Here is a 19,059-nt window from a genome sequence, read left to right on the forward strand (position 1 = left end):
AGGCATTACAGCAAGCACTGTGGTAAGTAGTTAGGACCTTGACTGTTATGATCCTAAATTGAACTAACAAATTAAATTAGGCCTATAACTTCTGTGCTTTTGATTAAATGAAGTGAGCAACCAACTAGTTAGGATCAGTGGGTCTTGACTCTAGTTCCTCATAGTCCACATATAGATAAACAAAGGGAGTAACACACTTTGTGTTTGGTTTTGTTTCATCCATCTTCTTGTTTTAGATTATTGGGTGGTATAGTTTTCCTGGCAGTAGTAAGTGAAAGGGTTAGGGTTAGCCTTGAACAGCAGTGGAGCCAAGTGGAGACTTGGCATATATTTGTTTTTTTTTCTATAAGTAATTAAAGCAAGCATTACTCATGATAATAAAATAAACAATTTTAGCATATTTTAAAGATTCCTTTTATTTTCCCATTTTTGCTTCTAGTGTACCACAGGAAGACGCTATAGTTTTACATAAGACCTTAGTATTTCTTTATATAATTCAATGTAACATTCAATATTGCCATATCTCCTGTTCTGTATCACAACTGTATACTTTCAATACCTAAATGGCTTTATAAGAGCATGGTTCTGATAAGCACCATAGATGTGAACAGTAGGAACATGAAGCTTGTGGTGCTGCCCTGTAATTTGTTTAAACTATGATGATCTAAGCAACTGGGACTTGTTTCTGGAATCTGAGGCTGCCTCTTACCCCAAACATAATACCCCGTGAGTAAGCAGGCTTACAAAATACAGAGTCCATTAGTAGAAAAGAGCTTTTCACTGGAGAAAGAAAAATGTAGCAAGTTTGTAGAAAAGTGGTTGTAAGTTGAAATGATCAATGGAATGACCTAAGACTGGGGTTTTAGTTGTCATGTTAAAGAGGAAACCTTAACAGCATTTCTTAAAAAGAGTATAAGGTAAAAAAAAAAACAACAAAGGGAGAACACAAAATTACAAATACTAATCTGTTCTGCCCAATTAAACAAATGGTTAATTTTGACCATGTAGCGTTATATAACAACAGTGTTGCCCGATCCTAAGAAGAAATGCTATGGCCAATCAATTTCTAGTGTTACTGATGTTGTAGCACCTTGTTTTTACATGACTATTATTACAGATATTAAACTTGAAAACTTGTTGCATGTAGTAAGATTAAAATATTGCAAAAACTTAAAGCATGTTGTCTTAATAAAAAAAAGAAAAAACAGAAAAAATATTCTTACATTCTTTCTTTCGCCAGATGTTTAAAACATACTGAAACCAATGGAATAGTCTTTTGACTGCACCATCTAAAATCTGAAGAAATAAATATATGATAAATTTTGAAAACTTACAATACACACAGAGAATATGCCATTCTAATAAATACAGCTATTTAAAAAATGGCAAACACATTTTTATAACTTATTTCAAAATGCCCAACATCATTTTGCATCTAACAAAATGTATTTTTTACAATTATAACACACAGCAAAAGTACAATTGTGCATTCTGCATTGTAATATCCTATTTTATTATTTTAAGCAGTTGAGGGTTTCAAAATAAAATATCTGTATATTTTTTGGGGTTCTCTATACAATTATTCCCAATGTTACAATTTTAAATTCTAGACTAACTTTAGAAGTCATGTTTAATTATATGTTTACAAAATCTGTCTGAAAATTATATGGCACCTCACTAACAGAGCAGAATTTATAGAAAAGCAAAACAAAAATAGTTGACTGTGTGGTCTATGATTTGTACTCAGTGTTCAACTTAGATAGTGCAAATATTGCTGTTTGCCATGAAGTTTAGCTTATATATAAAAATGAACACAATAAAAGTACAACTCTAAAAAAAAAAAAAAAATTTCCATAAATATCTTCAATCAACCTAAAGATGGTCTCTGGTTCCCAAAGACCCCTGAATAATGATGAACAACCAAGTTTTACTCCATACACCTACTCCCAACCTGAAAGAAATAAAATCCTTAAACCCAATAAATAATAAAGAGGCTGATCTTCTCTCTTTACAATTACTTTGTTTCCATTAGGCACCCAATTTCCACTGTGCATGACTGAATTTGTTATTTCTCCCTAAATCTGAGAAGAGACAAAAGAAAGAAAATCCCAAAACATTTTTTAAATGTGGACGCGATGCTGCACCATCTGGTCCAGCTGGATAACACAGGAAAATGGTTTCAGCAACTGAATGATTTGCTGTCAAATTCCACTGGACAATAATGTGGCTCATAAAAACAATAGCCGTGAATCTAAGCTTTACATAGCTGAATGCTGGCCCTAGTGGCTTTTGTGATGTCTGTGGGAAACCGGTTGAAGCTTCTCTGTACTCTTATCCTTAACTTCTGTGTCAGATGCCGAATCTGTGTCCTGGCCCTGTTGTTGCTTCATCCACATATCTGCATAAAGCCCACCTTTGGAAAGCAATTCATCATGTCTGTAAAAATCAAAAAGTAGTCAGACTTGCCTTTAATCCTTCCCTTTTCAAATTAACTCAATTCTCAATGTTTAAAATATGTCTTATTTATAGAAAACTATGTGACAGTGGTTCTCTGAATGACAATTAGTAGTTTGGCTCTAGTTGCTAATTTGGTGCCCAAATTGCTAATTTCTTGCTAATTTTTGGTGCCCTGCTGCCCAAATATAACATTCGATAACATATTTATTTATTACCTAAGCAACTACAGGAGATATTTTTGTATTATCAGTGATGATTATTAAAGACACAATGATGGTGTATAAACTAAATTAAAGCATGAAACACATTAGGGATTTACGGCAACTGCTTCACCTTAGTACTTTGTTCTCTGACAAGAACTAGTCTTGTATCAATCCATCTAGTGGAAAGAACCTTCATATCAACATTTCAGGTATCATTTATAAGTTGATTTCAGCTGGAAACACATTTTTCCATAACTAGCAAGACATAAACAAGTTGAAGAGATGGCAATTCCTCATAACAATGACTAACGTTTTTATAGAAGGAACCACTGTCAAGAGAATTAAAATCAGTAACTGATTCAAGTGGGGATGTAAAGTTTTTGTGTAACACCAACACTTTGAAGCACTGAAGAGAAAAAATAAATAAATAAATAAATAAATAAAAAACTTTCTATACTAATAAACAACAGATTAGCTACCTCAGCACAGTGTACTCACCTTCCACGTTCAGCAATCCGACCCTCTTTAATTACCAGGATCTGATCAGCATTAATAATTGTTGACAGTCTTGATGTTAAAAAAACAAAATAATAAAGTTGATCGTTATTTATATTTCAGCATGTTTATTTTATGAAAGGTAACTCAAAAAGCATTCTAGTGTCTTAAAGACTAAAATATTAGACTTAAAAACTTTGTCCAGATGAACAGAATCAAATTTCTAGGATTTCCTTACCTGGATTATTGAGCATGCATCGAGACATCGAGAGCCACTTTGGCAAGGACAGCCTAAAGCTTGTACGTGAGTATGAGCAAACAGCACGCAAGATGGCAGACTACAGGAACCATCTGAGATTCAGCCTCAGATGTAGACAGAGCGGGATCACTCCTAAAAGTCTACAGATGAAATCGTCAGTAAAAGGCCTGCGAGCTAACAAAATCCTCCAGAAGGCACAGAGTCAGCTGCTAAATGAACGGGTGAGACAAACTAACTTCACTATTGATGTTTTAAAATCCAAAGAGGAGCAGATCCACCAAAGACTTTCTTCACTTCTAGATGAGAAAACACTTCAACAGGTGCTTGAGTTCACCGAGAAGGCTCGTCTAGCACAGCATGAAAAGTCCAAAACCAGGCAAAAGAGGAAGTTTGATCTACTTGCAGTGCGCCACAAACACCAGCACACTATGGGGAGTGTCCTCCACAACCAGCAGAGAGAAGGATGCCAGACAGAAACTAAAGATGTGGACAAATGGGTGAAGAACTTGTCTGACAAACAACTCACCCAAGCAGAGAAAAACGTCCTTTCTAAAGGGTTAAATTTTGCAGTCACACCGAAACAAATCCCGCTAGTGGAACTGATTACAGCCACAGAATCTGCTATCAGAAACAACAACATTGCTGATTTGGAAGCTGAACAACTGCGGATAAAAGTTTCGGCATGTCTCAGCAATGCAAAACCCCCTGCATCCAATATCAGCATTGAGGAGAGGAAGGCCCTCACGGCACTCAGCAAGGACAACAACATCATCATCCTTCCAGCAGACAAGGGGAGATGCACAGTTGTGCTAAACCAGACAGACTACCATGAGAAAATTTTGTCTCTGCTCAGTGACAAAAATACTTATGAGCCCTTAAAGCGAGATCCAGGTAGTGGTTACAAGAAAAAGGTGATAGATTGTCTTAAGCAGTTAGTTCAGGACAATGCTATTGACCGGACCACATACCACAGATTATACCCAGGGGAATCTACACCAAGTCTGTATGGTTTACCAAAAATACACAAACAGGGTGCTCCTTTAAGACCCATTGTCTGCATGATCAATTCAGTCACGTATAACATCTCCAAGTTCCTGGCCGCTGTTCTTAACCCGGTGGTAGGCAGCTCAAAACACCACATTCAGAACACATTGGATTTCGTGGAGAAAGTGAGAGAGGTCATTATGGAGGCAGAAGAAACCTTGGTCTCATTTGATGTTACATCTCTATTCACTTGTGTCCCAGTGACTGAAGCAGTGGAGGTAGTACGTAAGAGATTACAGAATGACCCCACTCTCAGTAAAAGAACCTCTCTCAACGCAGACCAAGTGTGCCTGCTTTTGGAACTGTGTCTTCAATCAACATATTTCATATACAAAAGCCAGTACTACAGGCAGAAGCACGGGTGTGCCATGGGTTCACCTGTTTCACCTATAGTAGCCAATCTATATATGGAAGAAGTGGAAAAGAGGGCTCTATCATCCTATCCTGGAACACCACCGAGCTATTGGTTCAGATATGTGGATGACACCTGGGTGAAAATCAGATCTCAGGAGGTACCACAGTTCACAGACCACATCAACGGGGTGGACAAACACTTCAAGTTCACCAGAGAGGATATGGAAAATAACAAGCTAGCCTTCTTAGACTGTGAAATTTCCATCGTCAACGGGGGACATTTGAAAGTGGATGTGTACCGTAAACCCACACATACGGACCAGTATCTAAGGTTTGACTCTCACCATCCACTAGAGCACAAACTAGGTGTCATTAGGACTCTACAACACAGAGCTAACACCATTCCCACAGACTCATAGGCCAGGGAAGCAGAAGAACACCACGTTAAAAAGGCCCTGAGTAAATGTGGATATCCCAGCTGGTCCTTTGTCAAAGCAGGGAGGACACCTAAAGAACGCTCCAAGCGATTCATGAGAGAGGAAGGACATCCACTGCCTAAGCGAAAACCCTCAGTGATCCCGTATGTGTCAGGAGTATTGGAACAGCTGAGGTGCATTTTCTCGAAACACCGGGTCTCAGTGGCTTTCAAACCCCAAAACACGCTACGCCAAAGATTGGTCCATCCCAAGGATCGGGTCCCACGGCACAAACAGAGTAACATAGTTTACGCAGTTAAGTGCCAGGAGGAGTGCCGTGAATTGTACATCGGGGAAACCAAGCAGCCACTGGCTAAGCACATGTCACAACACAGAAGAGCTTCCTCGTCAGGCCAGGACTCCGCAGTCTATTTACATCTACAGGATAGTGGTCACTCCTTTAAAGATGAAGAGGTGCACATCCTGGACAGGGAGGAGCGCTGGTTTGAGAGAGGAATCAAGGAGGCCATTTACGTGAAAAAGGAACGACCATCTCTGAACAGAGGAGGGGGCCTAAGGGTACATCTGTCGCCATCTTACAATGCTGTGATTGCAGCCATTCCTCAACCCTCTATGAATGGTTCACACGTCTACTAATCAGTGGGCAATTTGCATATCACTGATCAACTGGCCCTTTGTCAATGGTGCTAGTCTCTGTGATTAAGCAAAGGTACTGTTTATAAGGTTGGGGAAACCTGCAGTCAATTGAGACTGAGGAAGAGACTTGGATAAGTCTCGAAATATTTCTCCCACTTAAAAACTTTGTCCAGATGAACAGAATCAAATTTCTAGGACTAAAATATTACAGTTTAAGCACTTTTAGAACATACAACAGATATTAGACGCATTGTAAAAAAGATTAGACACCCAAAAAGTTTATGGACACGTCTAGAGTGGTACTCCCTGTCAATCTTGGACTGTTAGTGTTTTTGGCAAGTTTTCACCTCCTCTGTTCTTGGTAACTCACAAATGACGATGTAGTCTACCAATTTGATCATTTTTTTTTTTTTTGCATAACATTTGGCCCAAAGGGTAAGAGTCACTGAAGAAAACAAACTATTTAAGAGGAATGTATGTATGACAATCATTGTATCCAATTATGAGTAGTTGATCTGTTCTCTTATATCACGTCACATTATTTAGAGTTCTAACTCATAAAATGTGTTATGTGCTGAAAAGACTAATTTACATATTTTAATATATTTGTAAATCTATATTTCTGCTAAAGAGGAACAACGTTGTTTTGAAATAAAAATATAATAATGTTTAATTGCAACTTATTTCAGTCCTTCCAATAATTCCTAAAGCAGTAGTAACACACAGTGATTACATTTTACAAGAACAAATGATGTATAACACCATTATTTTTTAACACACTAGGTATACGGAATTTACTGTCCATGACAAAAGGTCTTAAGTCATAACAAGAAAGAGAAAAGTATATATAATGGAAGCATTAGTCAACATTTAGTAATTATTAGAGCCCATGTGTATCTCATACTTTAGTCAACACACATTGGCATGGACAAAAATAATATCTTTTCCTAGAATATGTAATGTGGCTGAAGAGTGATCTTGGACAATGGGTCTATACAAGGACTGCCAGATCCTTGATGTTCTAAGGTCTCTACTAATGGAATATTTACTTCAGTTCAGGCTAAACATTTTTAATAAGATTTAGCTGCGGGGACTTAAATAGTTATTGAAAAACAAGAGTTTGTTTTCCATAAACCTTGTCAGTCATCATTTTAAAGTGTGTCTTGGGTTATTACTATTTAGGACACACCTGCAACTAATTCTTTATATTGATAAATAAACTGATTTTTTACTCAAAATGTTCTACTAGTTCAAATCCTGTCCAGTTCATTGTAGATGTTATCCCATGTGCTTTAGGTTATAAAGAAAGACCACTAATACAACTCCTTACTTGTAAAGTGAGAATTGTTTTATCTGCTATATACTGGTTATAAAACCTAGTTTAGGCTACATTAATATTAAACTAATGATACAAGACATTTGGTAAAATTAATAGGAACTGCATGTTAAATGGAACAATTTCCTTACCTGTGAGCAACAACAATAGTAGTCCTATTCGCACAAACTGTAGAGAGAGAAGACTGGATGTTCCTTTCTGTTTGTGTATCGAGTGCAGAAGTGGCCTGTTTAAAATTCACAAAAAAAAAAGAAGAATAAAATAACATGTATAATTAATAATATTATAATCCTTAAATAATCATGAACAACATGAACATGTATGGTAGATGTTGTGTCAGTTTTCATCCCAATACCATAAAGTCCTCCTGTAACACTGTTATGTAATGCAGTTAAAATAAACATTACATTTTGTGGGATAATGCATTGGAAAAGTCTTGTTTTTTTTATTTGTGGCAATTTATTTTCCAAAAAATGCATCACCTGTATTGAGCTTCAAGGAAGCATAATGACAAAGCCAATTAAGTCATGAGAAGACAGAACCTGGATCTAGACAGACACACAGCATGAAGTAAATGACTGCACTTTAAAGACCTTTTGAGGATTCAGGTAAAATAAGAAACCCTTAATCTCTGTCTGTGAGTGGATGAGTACATTTTAAGTTAGTTACTTCTGTTTTCAATTTTACATGCAATGTGTACTTAATTTTTAACCATGCATACACAAGTACCATTTTTAGGATTTTAACTGCAACAGATACAGTCTAAAATATATAAGTGGTGCAAGTAGTTTTTTAGTGTGTGACTGTGGTCATTACATCTGCTGCTTTGGTCAAAAAAAGTGTTCATGAAACAAACTACATAAACTGCTGTTAAAATAGATTATGCACAACAATGAAGTACATAGTATAATAAGACTTGGTATAACATAGCTTAAGAGTATCATTTATGGATTTTCTCAGCAGGGTGCTGTAACTAACCTCATCCAGCAGTATAATTTGAGGAGCTTTAAGAATGGTCCGGGCAATAGCAACTCTTTGCTTTTCTCCACCACTCAGTTTTAAACCTCTTTCACCAACTGCAGTGTCATAACCTGCAAATACACAACAACATAAATAATACTTGAGTTTAAAATCTTTACCAATCTGAAAGGAAGTTTCAAAACTGAAATTTAATTCAAGATAAATTGTTACTTAAGCACAAACAGTTCTTTCTCTAAATTATTTAAATACACATCTAGTTAAAAACATTAACAAGGTGGCACAACTAATGTGTGTGTGACAAAGTACAGTGCAGAGACAAATACATGCTGTTAGTTAACCTCTATTGGAAATAATATCTTCATTATATATAACTTATATATAAATTTAAATTATAATCCTCTTGTGAATTATGATTTTACTATTTTAGAAATAGTAATATCACACCTTAGCATTAACTACCCTAAGTTCTTGTCAATAAGCCGCGGCTTATCTAAGGAAAAAAGTTGTGAAAATGAAAAAATAGAATATCGGCTTATACATAAGTCCGGCTTATACATCCATCGCGGGGGTTGCGTTCCAGAGCCACCCGCGAAATAAGAATATCCGCGAAGTAGAAACCATATGTTTATATGGTTATTTTTATATTGTCATGCTTGGGTCACAGATTTACGCAGAAACACAGGAGGTTGTAGAGAGACAGGAACGTTATTCAAACACTGCAAACAAACATTTGTCTCTTTTTCAAAAGTTTAAACTGTGCTCCATGACAAGACAGAGATGACAGTTCAGTCTCACAATTAAAAGAATGCAAACATATCTTCCTCTTCAAAGGAGTGAAGCAAACAAATCAATATGTCTGTTTGGCTTTTAAGTATGCGAAGCACCGCGGCACAAAGCTGTTGAAGGCGGCAGCTCACACCCCCTCCGTCAGGAGCAGACAAAGAGAGAGAGAGGGAGAGTTTGTTTTTCAGTCAAAAATCAATACGTGCCCTTCGAGCTTTTAAGTATGCGAAGCACTGTGCAGCATGTCTTTTCAGGAATCAGCTTTACAAAAGATAGCAACGTGAAGATAATCTTTCAGCATTTTTAGACAAGCGTCCGTATCGTCTAGGTGTGCAAACAGCCCCCCTGCTCAATCCCCATACGTCAGGATCACAGATAGTCAGTGCAAGAGAGAGAGAACAGTAAGCCGGGTAGCTTCTCAGCCATCTGCCAATAGCGTCCCTTGTATGAAATCAACTGGGCAAACCAACTGAGGAAGCATGTACCAGAAATTAAAAGACCCATTGTCCGCAGAAATCCGCGATATATATTTAAATATGCTTACATATAAAATCACAATTTAAATGACCGCTACGCGCTCGTGTTGACTCGGCGACGCCCAGAGCAGAAAGAATGCGCTCCGGCCGCTCCAACCGCGCCATGCGGGGAGTGAGAGAGACGGCAATATCTCACACTCTCTCCCCCCTTAAAGAAATTAAATGGGCGCGAGTGAGACCACTGACCTCCCTCCCTTCTATTAGTTATAGGTTATAGTACGTTCGGCTTATCCATGAGTCCGGCTTATCTATGATACGATTTTATTTTAAAAATTCGTATGATTTTTGGTCTCCGGCTAATACATGAGTCCGGCTTATAGACAAGAACTTAGGGTATTAGAGGCAGAGATTAAACTGAAAAAATATTGACTTGGATGCCTCTAGCTCCCGAGGAAAATTATTCAACAAGCTCATCCAGGCATGACATTACAAAACACATAACTTAAATGTAATAACATTTTAACGTTCAGATCATCCTGTACATCATTTATGTGAGCGATATCACCTATGTGAGTCAATGGATCATCCTCTGGGCTATTTAAAGGTATGTACGATGACCCTGGGTTTAGGGGCACTGGCGCTAACCAGCAAATGTATCTGACCCCGCCCCTTCCAGTGCCCCGGAAGGAAACATCATTTGCTACAAGAGCACACCGCAGGACGCAGCTCCTATCAACAGTGACTAAAAGCAGACAAGACAGATTCCTTAGCTGAAGGAAAGCTTATTTTGCTTGTTTCTGGCACTATGATTAAAAGGGGACGACCGGGTTGAAGAACCAACATTTCTACTTGTGGACCTGCCATTCTTCCATCAACCATAATGTTGACTAAATTAAATTCTTGAATTTTTCTACACAACAACTACCTGAGATGAAAATAGAAACCAACTAGATATGCAATAGACAAATGTAGCTGTGGGCATTTTTCCTGAATGGATTTGTTCGCCACACACTTTAGTCCTGTACAGCATTAACAATACAATACAAGTTAGAAAATGTATGCATGGCTTAACATTCAGGTGTGTTTGAGGGCTGTACAAGCACTGTGTCCCTCAATTAACTCAGTTCAGCAGGGAGATTTCAGAACGTTTTCAATCCATTTCAGGGTTGTGGGCCAAAGTCTATAACATGTATTATTATTATTATTATTATCATCATCATCATCTCATCAGGAATGGGCAAAAAGGGACCACTCTCACTCACACAACTCGCACACATACACCCCCATATTCACACACAGAAATTTTCAAGAAATGAGTTTTCCAAGGCTATTCAGTTATGGCAAATGTTAGTGGATAACATATATTAAAGGTAAACTTTATTACAGTGTCCATTACAGATATCAGGTGAACGTGGCACTCTGTTAGTAAATTACAGCCTATTAGAATTTCACAATCCCAAACTGGGACACTTGTGTAGCATGTATGCCCATGCAAAAAGCCCACCCGTATTTGTTTAATGGTGCTTTATCTCTACACCATCAGACGGGATCAAGGAACAGAAAAAAAAAAACACAAATGAACACATATGAGACCATACAGTGCTTAAAGTATAAACAAATAAATAGCAGTACTCTCTGTTTTTGTTTGCTTTTTAGTCATCTGTTCAAATTTAACACAAGTTCTTAATTAAGCTTTTCCTGTCAAGTTCAGACAGAGCTGGGAACTGAGAGGTTGGAGTTTTGTACACACAGTTCTAAATGTATTGTGAGGATGTTTGCTTCAGCGGGGCACTGATTTATTAGACTGGCAGCCTGTTAAAGCCTAGAAAATTATAGTCACAGTGAAATAATGAATCATTATAATCTGTAGCTAATAGAGATATGAGGTTGACTTAAAAAACGGTAAATAGTACTGACTCTGTGCACAAATGTTTATTCATAATTAGTTAACCCTCTGTTGTGTTTGTTTGCATTTTATACTTTTACAGTAAGTTAAGATAATTCCAGTTACCTGTTACGAATAAAGGCAGCAGGAGGAGGGACAGCCATGTGGAGGTTTCTGTGCACGTCAAGATGGACTTGATGACAGAGGGATGCTATGTGCGCAATCAGCCAACCACACTGACTTCCTAACCCATGCATGTGGCTATCGAAGGTTGCAAAGAGGGAAATATACAAAATATACAAGTTGGTGTAACCACTGTTAAAAACTAATTTGTAGTTGGAGTCACAAATTTGTCAATGCTTTTCAATGGGAGATTCTGAAATTAAAACTGTGTACAGTGCGATCTGTCCAAGATGTCTCTATAAAAATTGAACTGTCTCGACAAATTTCTTTGAAGAATAAGTGTGCCACATTTCAATGAAATTGGTCCACGGAGGGCTGAGTTGTTTCTTGTGGATAAACAGGCAGACAAACAAAACAAACAGACAGACAGCAGACTTGGCTATCCTAATAGGTGCTTTGCGCATTATATGTAAACGCACCTAGTAAGGAGCCTTGTAACATTTATTTACAGTTAAGTACGACATGCCTGGATAATCCTGATAACCTGAATGTTTTACAAAGAAAAATAAATTCTGTACTTGTACAAACTCATGGACATTTATATGTTAGCTCTGGGCAACACAGTGTTAGATTATTTTTTTAAACTAAGCCAAGCAACCAATACACCATGTTTATTGTACCAAAAGACAAGAAAGCTAACAATATTTAAAGCTTGGAAGGCAAAAAAGGCTTAAAATGTTTAATCATTAGATAAGCCAAATAAGTTGAAACACCTCTGCTAAATATACGGTAGGTAACCAATCTATTTATATTTACCATCTGGAAAGGTCATAATCTTATCATGAATGTCTGCAGCCTGTGCTGCCTCTTCCACTTCCTCATCAGTTGCTGTGACACGTCCATAGCGGATATTATCCCGAATTGTGTTATTAAAGAGCACAGTGTCTTGAGGCACCACTCCAATATGAGAACGTAAGGACGACTGCTTTACCTGCATGGACAAAATAGTTGCAGACAGTTACAAATGAAAAAGTATTAAGGCAGTATTTTCCTTTGAAATTAAGGATGACAAGCTTCAAGGGGCACTGAAATGATTACCAGTTCTACCATTACCAGTGTCCTAAAGGAATATTGTAGGCTTCATGACAAAGGTACCACACTCTTTCACTACTCTTGTGAAATTCACAATGACAGGACAACTAGACTCTTGCAAGGGAATGTGGAGATATCCTTCAATCCCCAGTGTGAGTACTCCTTGCTTTATGGGGTGTCTGCAGGGCAACTCCGATCCCTCTTATACGTTTTGTAGCTCCATACAGTATCAACCAGGCAACTCTTACAACAACATCAGTCTATTAATCATTCCTTCATCAATTTCATGTAGGTGCATATTGCAATTCAGGATGCCAGAAACCATGCGGGCAGATGCAGTACAATTTAGCGTCACCAATCAATCTAGCAGTTAAGTTTGTGGGAGTACAGAAAAAAGCTATCAAGACACAGCAAAAACAAGCAAACTCCTATGGAGGCAGTGTCTGGCAGCAACTTTAATTTCCTGCACTAACCATTGCCCCATCAACAAATTATTCAGTCTCTATGTCATCTAGTGCCTGTATGTCAAATAAGTTGAAAACAGTAAAAACAGGTAAATATAAAAATGGGCAATCGTTAGGTAGTAATCAAAGGAAATGTAATCAGTAAATCATTAGTCAAATATTTTTCAACAACAGGTAAAAGTGTATAAGAAGTTAATTATTATTACCAAATACAAGATATATTAAAAATTGATGTATATTACAAACGGTATAACATAGGCAGACGGATACATTTAACAGGATAGTGTTTGATGTGTTAAACTAATTTCCACCTTAAAACTAACAAATTACTTCATATACAGCGTAAGAGGAGAACAGGAATCCCGGCCGGGAAGACAGAGGATGGTTTCATACCCAGATGGAAGGCCAGAGTGGAAGGAGAGATGGATTGTCTGGCAGGACAAGAAAATACTTTGTGTCCAGCTGGTATAAAATAATGGATGGATCAGCAGAAGCTTAAAGTCAGAAGTAGTTTCATTCCCATACGCCAGGTGGCAGTGGTCTTCATGTGACAACCCAGTTGGGACACATGCAGGAGTGGTTGGGAATTTGAGTCTGGGAGTGCAATCCTGTCGGGGTCCCTGTGTGCTGATAGAGGGCGCTGTTGGGGGAGGACCTTCCTACTTTATATATGGCCCAGAAGAGTTTCCAGGAAGATACAGCACGACACTAGAAGCATTCCTGACTTCAACTTAAAAGGAGTCCGCTGCCTCACATTGGGGAGTTAGAGTCGGGAGGCAGTGGGCAACACTCACTAGAGGAGAAGGGAGGAGGATTTGATTTAAGTTATTGTGGCTGATTTTTGGAAGGGTGATTTTGTGAACATGCTTGTGGATGAATAAATACCTTTTAGTTTATCCTAGAAATGTGTTGGGATTTACTGTGTCTGAGGTTTGGGACTCAGGGGTGCCCGCTGTTGTTACACAGTCTTAATATATACAAAGGAAGAAGGATAAAGAGAGACTAATGTTTGGGTTTGTGGGTTGGGCGGGTATTACAAGCCAGAAAAGTTACAACATGGAAAATAGGGAGGATAGTCTAGGATTTAGCTGATTTTACCTAAATTAAGACCTAGTGGCATCATTCCGATCTGCTATAGTCTGCTAAAGCATTATTTAGGAAGATCACAAAATAGGACTTAAATTATCCAAGTAAGAAGCAAGAAATGTACTGGTAGGATCAAGTACTGATGAGACTTTAGGTGACTAAGACTATTAGAATTCAGTTTTGGCAGAAATGTGAGATTTTAAGTACTGATCACTGTGAAGTGATCACCCTAATGTAGGTTACAGATTATCATGGCATTTGTTATCATTGTCCAAGATTCAGGGAGATACAGTTTGTAATTTTGCTGAGAATCACATAAGACATAAGATTATATAGGTAGTTAGTCACGGATAGTGATTTTTTTCCATGGAAGATAAGGTATATTCAATACAAAATTTTATTTAGAACAGTTTCTCACACATGAAATGTTAGCCTCACTTTGCTGAATCAAGTAAATCAATAGAAATATGAACATTGAATGTTAAAAAGCAACATTTCTTGACTGATTTCCGTGTTCTCTCTTCAGTGAATTCTTACTTGTTAACATAACTAAAAAAAACAGCACTTGTTTAATGGCCTACACTCAAAGTCATGAAATGCAAGCAATGCTACAACACACACAATCATTAACTCTTAAATAAATTACTGACCTTCGCGATATCCTGACCATCAATTCTAATGCATCCTCCTTGTATGTCATAAAAACGGAAAAGAAGACGGATAATAGTGCTTTTTCCTGAACCTGATGGACCAACCTGCAAAACACTTTACTTTTATATAACTGAATGTGTTAAGTATATATTAGTTAATTTGAAATTTTTATTTCTAACACATTTAACATATAGCAAAAAAAAATAGTACTGCACCGTTTTGTACTATAATGCCAATATACAAAAAGACTGACAACACAAGATATAGTCATTCTACAACAGGGTATACTTCACTTTAAGCAGAAAATTAAAGTCAGAGAATACATATATTTGACTACGTAAAATATTTTTAAGAATAAGAAATAACCATTTCACGCACATGTGAATGAAAAACAAATCAAAACAATGAGTAGGTTACTTACAAGGGCTACAGTTTGACCAGGCATAACTGTGAAAGATACATCCTTCAGAATTTCTTTGCTGAAATTTAATTAAACACCTCATAAATACATATCACTTCCATTACAATTTCTAGACAAGTCTGAACAAAATTCACAGGCGACTTCCAAAATGTGAATTTAACAAATCTGTGCTTGGATTTTTACTTTTTATAATTTGTAATAAAAACAAAAATCTCAGTGAAGTTTACTGCTGACACTAAACTTAGAGGGATGACAAACACACACACAACAAAAATAATTTAGAAAAATATGGACAGTCTTTAAAACAAGGGAGACGCTTTACAAATGAAATTTTACTGTAGACAGGTATGCATGTCAAAATGACAGATACAGATAAAAGCACTATTAATTAAAAATAAAACATGCGTGATACTGACCTAAAAGAAACAAAGTATACAAATTTACACCAGTTTTCTTTTCAGATATTTTTTGAACTTAGCCTATTAAAGATGGATCTGATTGCATGGCCTGCTTACCATAATTATCATGTTTAGCACTGTTCATAGATATCAACACCAGAGTCAGAGGTGTCCAATCACTTCAAGCTAAGTTGGACAGCAAATGTGATACTTACAGAGTGGAAAGCAGGACTGAAAATCCCAAATTAATCACCTAGAAAACTATCCTCATAAAGAGGAAAGTCATAATTAAAAGGACTAACTTATTAGGTGGACAGGTACAACATTTGGAAACTGAATATTACTTTCCTGGTGGACAACTAGGAGTCCTCCCTGGGAGTGTGGATAATCACTTTCCCAGTGCTAAAATAGACCTAGGTATCATTATTCACAGAGGAACAAACAACATAGTTAACAGAAGGCTGCCTGTTCTGTAACAAGTGAAGGGATCACAGGTAGAACTGGCAAACAGTCTTCTCTGCATGACTGTTAATGCTATGTGTTGGTGTAGGGACACTGATGACAAATTAATAAGTGCATGCTTTTTTCACCATGTAGTCTGTATATGAATTGCAGGGGCACTAATGAAGAATTCAGAAATACATGCTTTTTTTCTCCCAATGATAAACACTTTATGTGTTCATTAGTCAGGCTTTACATTTAGATATACTACTGTAATAGCTGCTTTGAGTATTGTAAGTGATGTTTTAATACACTTTGTAAACAGACTTGGCACAGTCAATGATTATTTACTCTTAAAAAGTCTGTTATTTGTTCATCTTACTTTAAAATGACTATTTCTACCAGACCTTTATGTTGGGAAGAATGGCCTATTTTTATCAAAACATTCCAAGTTCTTAACAAATACCATCTGTGCCTATAATGTATGGAGTATATCAGTAAGAAACCTAAATTAAATGAACTTTTGGAAACTGCACAAAAATTACCTTCTTGGACATTTACTTCTTTTTTTAGACAAAAAAACTGTCCGTGAGGTCAAAAAATAATGCTTAACTGATAACTGAAGAGATCAAAAGGACAGCTGTAAAAAGGTTCATCAGCAGCATCAAAATTAAACAAGATGATCAGATGCATTATAAATGTAACACAGACAGGCAGTCTTAAACTGCAAATGTATGTCAATATATAGTTTAAGAAAATTATAAAAGTATTTTGCATTTACCCATTTACATAGTTAAAGTGAACATTTTCAAATTCCACCTTTCCCAGTTTAAAAAGCAGATTACCAGCATCGGGGTCATCTCTAACCTGCCAGGTTGAAAACAAAGAAGAATTGATGTGAGAAAGCAAAGTTTGCTTTGTGTATATAGTACTTTTACAATACTGTTTCAACACATGAACACCATGTCCATACATACTGTACACCACCAAATAGCATGGACATTATTTATCACATGGTCAGACACAAATTTCAATTAATATTTACCAATATGTTTATATTGGTTCAGTAAACAAACTCTACTGAAGCTCCTGAATAATCATTTAAATTGCAGCTCTTTAACCACCTAATGTTTATGAAGCATTAGTCTTCCTTATATAGGGCTGGATCACCAATAGCGAATTGCTTGCATCACAGAGATGCAGGCCTTGATCCAAAATTAGCCCCCTGCTGCTTCCAAATTACTACATAACTGAAAATATAGTTTTCCATTTTTATTTGTGCCCCTATTCATCATCCCCACCACCACCTACCACACTCATACTCTCACCCTCTTACCAATTTATTCTTCAAAACAACTCATGCTGAAAGTCATGGGAAGTCTACAAATATTTCAGAATTAATTTGCCTGAAAACAGTAGTTTACACTTCCCATATATATTTGTCTATACCATATGGAAATGTTAAACTAACAAACTCAACTTATGCAGTATCTTACACACTTACAAGATCAGTATTTGGTATTTAACATTAGAAATCATTATAAGATCAGTATTTGGTATCTAACATTAGAAATCATTATCGAAGGATGCCACTCTAGACAGCACAGCTTATATATCAACAGGTGATTTAGACTTTAAAATACAATTCTGACGCTTATAAAAGGTAAATTTTGAAATATTCCCTATAGGTACTGGTTCTAAATAATAATAAAAAAATGCACCTCCTGTTCTTCCGTAAAGAGTTCAAACATGTTCTCCATATCAATAAATGAACTCTGGATCATTCTGTTGAGAAACCATAACACTTTTTTTGTAGTTTATGTGTATTTTCTCCTTAGCAAATTAAAACACAATAAAACAACAGTCTGTATAAAGTTCCCCAGCCTGTATTGAATTTAACTACTTGCAGTTTTGAATATTTTACATTTAGATTATAAATTTATTTTTTTAATGCTTGCAGTTAAAAATCTGCTTTGCCCTATGTTGAAAATATAATCAATAAATTAACTCAGGATCATTCTGTTGAGAAATTGGAACACCTTTTTTAGTAGTTTGTGTGTGTTTTCTCCTTAGTAAATTAAAACACAATAAGGCCAGGTTTATACTTCACGTGTCACGATGCATGCTCCAGCGGATGCTACTGCTACACAAGCGTTGTACTGTTTATACTTGAGAGCGTACTTTACGTAAATCTGGAAGATTCCACCAGGTGGCAGTGTTAGATATTATCACTGTGAGTACAGGTTCGACTTTGCTGTGTTGTAAATTGCCTGAAACATCAATTAAATTCCAATGATATCTTGCCGCAATATCTCTGAAAAGGATGTTTAATGATTAAATAAATCAATCCAGGGATGTGCCCATTCCAGCTAGCATTGGGCATGAGGCAGAAACAATCCCTGGATGGGGCATCAGCTCATCTCAAGGTGAATACAAGCACTCACATGCACTAGTATCATTTTAGCATCACCAAATCCCCAAATCTGCATATCTTTGGAAGGAAACCGGAGCACATTGTAGAAACCCAACAGGAAAACACAAAGTCCAGGCAGGGAACACCAGCGATGTGACTCCCTGTGAGACAGCAGCGCTACCACTCCACCACTGTGTCTTCCCCATGTGTGTAATTAATAACAGTATTCATTATTTAAATGAAATTAACAATTTGTGTAAAATGTAACATACATTCTTTAATGTATTTCATTATGAAAGTGATATCAAGTATAAATCTAAGGATTCTAAATGTGCAGAGAGTTGGAATATCATACATTTAATGTGTTCTGTGTGGTGATCTATTGCTGCTTGCCGCTGCTGTCAGGTCAGGAGGAACCCCCAGAAGCTCGTAGTGATTAACAACTGGGTCGGTTTTAAGATGACGCTTACAATGGTCTACTTTAATGATAAAGTAAATTATAAGGTTAAAGTGGACATTTCAACATTAAAGCCAAAACTTCCATTTTAAATCGCAAAATACACCTTTTCACTGTGTTCTTAATTTTTTTTCTCTGTGGTTCAAATACAGCGCTGTACATTCTGT

At 36.8% G+C, this 19,059-nt stretch overlaps 1 protein-coding gene across 2 annotated transcripts in view; it reads right to left on the minus strand.

The window, feature by feature from the left end:
* Positions 1-231: 231 nt before the first annotated feature.
* The window catches only part of abcb6a (ATP-binding cassette, sub-family B (MDR/TAP), member 6a), a 59,203-nt gene continuing 40,375 nt past the window's right edge, over positions 232-19,059 (minus strand). For both annotated transcript variants that reach the window (XM_051930258.1, XM_028807277.2), the window contains exons 12-20: positions 17,744-17,807; positions 16,804-16,889; positions 15,184-15,241; positions 14,762-14,866; positions 12,286-12,460; positions 8,200-8,312; positions 7,353-7,447; positions 3,159-3,227; positions 232-2,436 (exon numbers count right to left, since the gene is read on the minus strand). In XM_051930258.1, the coding sequence (XP_051786218.1) occupies positions 2,280-2,436; positions 3,159-3,227; positions 7,353-7,447; positions 8,200-8,312; positions 12,286-12,460; positions 14,762-14,866; positions 15,184-15,241; positions 16,804-16,889; positions 17,744-17,807 (922 nt within the window). In that variant the 3' untranslated portion in view covers positions 232-2,279. The remainder of the gene's footprint in view (positions 2,437-3,158; positions 3,228-7,352; positions 7,448-8,199; positions 8,313-12,285; positions 12,461-14,761; positions 14,867-15,183; positions 15,242-16,803; positions 16,890-17,743; positions 17,808-19,059) is intronic.

The sequence above is a fragment of the Erpetoichthys calabaricus genome, chromosome 8 (genome assembly GCF_900747795.2).
Source record: "Erpetoichthys calabaricus chromosome 8, fErpCal1.3, whole genome shotgun sequence".
Lineage (NCBI taxonomy): Eukaryota > Metazoa > Chordata > Cladistia > Polypteriformes > Polypteridae > Erpetoichthys > Erpetoichthys calabaricus.